General features: G+C 46.0%; 2 protein-coding genes across 2 annotated transcripts; one reads left to right on the top strand and one right to left on the bottom strand.

The window, feature by feature from the left end:
- The first annotated feature begins 998 nt into the window (after positions 1 to 998).
- LOC123189103 (pollen-specific protein C13) lies at positions 999 to 2091 on the top strand. The gene is made up of 2 exons (XM_044601434.1): positions 999 to 1284; positions 1391 to 2091. The coding sequence occupies exons 1-2, from the start codon at positions 1122 to 1124 to the stop codon at positions 1723 to 1725; spliced, it is 498 nt and encodes a 165-aa protein (XP_044457369.1). The 5' UTR covers positions 999 to 1121; the 3' UTR covers positions 1726 to 2091.
- LOC123189102 (probable glucuronosyltransferase Os04g0398600) lies at positions 1950 to 4586 on the bottom strand. The gene is made up of 4 exons (XM_044601433.1): positions 4264 to 4586; positions 3345 to 3733; positions 2740 to 2981; positions 1950 to 2649 (listed from the first exon to the last, which is right to left on the bottom strand). The coding sequence occupies exons 1-4, from the start codon at positions 4409 to 4411 to the stop codon at positions 2136 to 2138; spliced, it is 1293 nt and encodes a 430-aa protein (XP_044457368.1). The 5' UTR covers positions 4412 to 4586; the 3' UTR covers positions 1950 to 2135.

Below are 4586 nucleotides of genomic sequence, written 5' to 3'. Positions count from 1 at the left end.
CCGCAGCGAGCAGGAGAGTATTGGCCATCTTCTGTTCCACTGCCAATCGCTCAAACCCCTTGGGACCAGCTGGATAGTCTACATGATACCTTTAGTACTGTAGAACGGATTTTCTTATTCTTACTATTTAGTCTCATGTAACTTCTACTCCATCCGTGACGTTTTTGAAAGTTAAAACAGCTTGCAAAAACATCTGATATTATAGGACGGAGGGAGTATGTCATTAGATTTTTATGCCAGTAAAAAAATTTCATGCTAATGTCACTTAGATGAAATTTAGATGAAATTTAGTTCATTCTAGCTAACCACCACCCTAGAAGCCTTTTCTAGCATAGCTCTGCACTCCAAATGCATGTCTTTGTTCGAAAAACAAGGGTAACCATGAAACAAATTTAGTTCATTCTAGCTAACCACCACCCTAGAAGCCTTTTCTAGCATAGCTCTGCACTCCAAATGCATGTCTTTGTTCGAAAAACAAGGGTAACCATGAAACGCTTCAGGGAAGGGAACGAGATCCTCTAACATTATGAAGGGATGGTAGGGAAGCTACAGTACCCTGACATCCCTTCTTCACATCCATATGATTAAGCCTAAAATGACTTAAACTAATTTGCAAATTACAAATCTACTGTATACATTTACAAAAATTACATACAAACAAAATTATGATGCAATAAAATTAATTTCGGATTTTATTTTTTATGAACAGTAATTGCGCACATTATCTTCGCTACAGTGCCGGTGACATCCCTTCTTCCTTTTGCACTGGGATTGCACTGTAGCTTCATGACATCCCTTCATAATGTTAGAGAATCCATTTCCGGTACGAAGGGAGAGGAGGGATATTGCCTAAGAGTTTTGTGGGCCACACAAACCTCAAGGAAACCCGAGTCGAATTTCCTCCTCCGTTGGGTCGACGGACGGTTGCCCTGCTCACATCCTTCCTACATCCATGCGCAACCATGGAAACCCTCCTGCCACCTTGGTTTATTTAAGCGCAGGAGGTGGCATGCAAAAACCGGTGAGTTTCTTTGCCCTCCTCTCTGCATTCACCCCTAGATCATTCAGCCTCCGCCGAGCCAGAACACACACCGGAGGTAGAGGGGAAACGCGCAACAGCCATGGCCTCGCTCCGCATCCTTTCAGTGATCGCCGTGGTCGCCATCTTTGCCCTCGCCGGCACCGCCGTCGCCAATGACCTCCCCGACTACATTGTTCAGGGACGGGTCTACTGCGACACGTGCCGTGCCGGGTTCGAGACAAATGTCACCGAGTACATCAAGGGTAAGCAAGGCATCTCTGACCCATATTATTACTACACATCTCTGAACCTGTGAACAGCTGAAACAGGACATGCTGCACTCAGTGGTACTTTGTTGATGGACTGCAGGTGCCAAGGTGAGGCTGGAGTGCAAGCGCTTCGGCACTGAGAAAGTTGAGCGCTCGATCGACGGTGTAACCGACGAGACTGGCACTTACAAAATCGAGCTCAAGGACAGCCATCCGGAGGATATCTGCGAGATGGTTCTTGTCCAGAGCCCCCTCGCAAACTGCAACGAGATCCAGGATCTCAGGGACCGCGCCGAGATAGTCCTCAGCAGGAACGTTGGCATCAGCGACAACATCCGCATGGCCAACCCACTCGGCTACCTCAAGGACAAGCCGCTGCCCGTCTGCCCTGACCTGCTCAAAACGTTCAACCCTACCACTGATGATGATCACTGAGCAGGCAGACCGCCAACATGGTACCACTGGAGAGGCTGCTGCACCACAACAATAAATCTGTTATCTGGCATGCAAATAGCATGGTTGTATCAGCAGAGTACAGCATCAATGCATAGCTGTATCTAATGCTACTTACAGCCTTGTGATGTACCAGATCTTGCCATCGATTCTTCTTCTGCAAGCTGTAACAAATCTTTTCAACAAAAGTCACCATCCATCTAACCTGATAGGAACAATGCCATTTCATTTCTTTCTAAATTACCAACTTCAGAAATCGCTCATGTTAGATAACGCCTTGGGTGTAATTTACACCCATGGCACTGTGTTTCTATTACATCACATAAGAGGAAGTATGAACTATTTCTATGGGGCTTATATGGCAAAGAGGATGGGAAGCTCTTGACTCTTCCCTACCACGGTTTCAGATCTCCAACAGGTCCGGCAGTCCAGTTGAGATGCTTTTCGCCGGGTGGCAAGTATACACCCTCTGGGTGTGGGAGCTTACGAGCAAGGCCATTCAAGATCTGGTGGAATGCATCTCGTGGTTGGGCTGGCTGTGGGAACAACATGGCCTGCTTCATTGATGGATTTGCGAGCAATCTTTGCTTTCTTAGAATATCCTCGATGGGCATTGATGTCAGGATTGTGTCCAACTTTGGGACATCCTTCTCCTCCAAAAAAATACCAATTTCTTCCCATGGGATAGCATCAGCAAATGGCAGCACAATATCGTCAGCTATGATGACTGGAATGCAGCCAAAGACCACAGCCTCAACCAACCTAGGGCTCCATGGTGCCCAGCCCAATGGGCACAGGCAGAAGACAGCACGCTGCATGTCTTCGTAGTAAGTCGCAGGGTGATCGGTGGAAATGTCAAACAGAGGATTGTTCTTGAAGTTCTCCCACAGGGAAGCTCGCGCACCTCTGTACAACAACACCACTGAAGTGAGTAAATAAATGGAACCAAACCATGAGGAAGAGTTCAGATTGGCCAAATTTTAGAAGCATTGGTACCTTGCATAGTAACCACCCTCAGGGTCATTTCCGGTGTCATAGAACAGACCCCTAAAGTAAACGAAGATTGACCGTGGTGTGTCCGGGGGAATAAGGTGAGCCTGCATTTTCTGAGGAGGAGCAAAGGGTGGAATGATGATAGACCCCTCCTTCAGGCAAACATGATTCTCTTGTCCAAACGTTTGCACCAATGTAGCACGTCGCAGCAATGGGAGAATGCCACGTTCAATAGCTTTTTCTTCCTGCAAATACCAGCATAACTATTACACAGAGAACTTTTGAGCAAAACGCAAAATAAAGGAAGATATATTCCTAATTACTACTCCCTCCGTCCGAAAATACTTGTCCGAGGAATGGATGTATCTAGATGTATTTTAGTTCTAGATACATCCATTCGTATCCATTTTACGACAAGTATTTCCGGACGGAGGGAGTACCTTTGTAAACAAATATAAGACGACCTTTGCAGACGTCTTATATTTGCTTACAGAGGGAGTATGACCTACTGACCTCCTTTAGTTACAAGTTGTACTAGAAGAAATAACAAAATCAGGCATAAGGAAACCCTTGGTGAACATGTGAGTCCGAGGGACTAGTGAATTCACCTGATAATGGAAGCAAGCTCCAAAATCATGTGGGACAACAAAGAAGTGATCTGCGCCATCAGTTCGGTTCCAAAAGGGCCATTTATTCGAAATATACTGGATCGAACTCCTCATCACCCGTGGTGACTTGAATGGCAAGGGAAGACCAGCAGGAGTTAGGTCACATGTAGTATAAACTGGTGTGTAGAACCAGTCAGCCTCTTTGGGTTTGAGTGTCCGCACAGCACTTGAGAGCAAGAAACGATGCATGAATATTTCCGCAGCAAACATGTGATTGAGGCACCGGGGATCCTTGGTGACCATCTTCTTGTTATACTTTCTTGGCAAGTCATATATGAAAACCTTTAACTTTCCCACAGGATTGTCTTCTAGCACATCACCAGCACTTCCTACAAGTTAAATAATCGCAAATTCAGCAAACAGATGAGCGAATTATCTGAACAAAATTTGAAGTAATTAGGTTGTGCAACATCAAAGCATACGACTATCTCTATCAAAAATTGTGAGATTATATCAAGTTTATTTAAACTACTCTACTTGAGAATGGTAAACTGAACCTTTGTGATTATAATTGATCAATTCTATTTCAACCAAATAGTGTACAGCCGCATAAACATAATCTTGGCAACAATATCCAACACGAAAGGCAGAAAAAAAAAGGCGTATCAACTGAACGGAGGAACTGAACCAGAACCAATCTGGACTCAGCGGCCCTCAAAGATGACCTAGTCCACAACTCAAAAAACAGTATAGAACCAATCATCTCCACAGATCAGAACCAAATAAACAATCATACTAACTCGCAGTTTAAAGCGTGCCAACAGGTGGAACAGGAGCGAAGAAATCCTAGTTTCTGAAAACATCAAACTTTTGAGAAGGAAGAAACAAAAAAGGAAGAGATTTGGAGATATGGCCGGACCTGAGATGCGCTCGCTGTGCTGCTGAACGGCGTGGTCGGCCTCGCCGGACTCCGTAGCGGCCGCGGCGGCCGGCGGCGTCAGGACGGACGAGAGGGCCACTGCCGCCAGGAGCAGGGCCACGGGGAGCCACACCGCCTTCGATCCCATCGTGGACGGCGCCGCCCTGCCGGGTCTCCGGCACCCAGAGCCGTGTTTAATTAACTATGAGATTGGATTTGGGAATTCGATAAAGGGAGCAGATTGGGTAGCAGAGCGAAGCAAGGAAGGAGGAGGTCAAGAAGATTTTGTTAGGACAAATGGAGATTGGAGAGAGGAGAGAGAA

The sequence above is a fragment of the Triticum aestivum genome, chromosome 2A, assembly GCF_018294505.1.
Source record: "Triticum aestivum cultivar Chinese Spring chromosome 2A, IWGSC CS RefSeq v2.1, whole genome shotgun sequence".
NCBI classification, from domain to species: Eukaryota; Viridiplantae; Streptophyta; class Magnoliopsida; order Poales; family Poaceae; genus Triticum; species Triticum aestivum.
The sequence above is the reverse complement of the archived record's forward strand: the minus strand, read 5'-3'. Positions and strand labels throughout refer to the sequence as shown.

Excerpts from the sequence above, each read along its gene's own strand:
- LOC123189103 (XM_044601434.1), top strand. The coding sequence starts at position 1,122 with ATGGCCTCGCTCCGCATCCTTTCAGTGATCGCCGTGGTCGCCATCTTT. Across the intron at positions 1,285-1,390 it reads TGTCACCGAGTACATCAAGG|GTGCCAAGGTGAGGCTGGAG; the intron begins GTAAGCAAGGCA and ends GATGGACTGCAG.
- LOC123189102 (XM_044601433.1), bottom strand. The coding sequence starts at position 4,411 with ATGGGATCGAAGGCGGTGTGGCTCCCCGTGGCCCTGCTCCTGGCGGCA. Across the intron at positions 3,734-4,263 it reads GCACAGCGAGCGCATCTCAG|GAAGTGCTGGTGATGTGCTA; the intron begins GTCCGGCCATAT and ends TTTAACTTGTAG. Across the intron at positions 2,982-3,344 it reads GAGCTTGCTTCCATTATCAG|GAAGAAAAAGCTATTGAACG; the intron begins GTGAATTCACTA and ends TGGTATTTGCAG.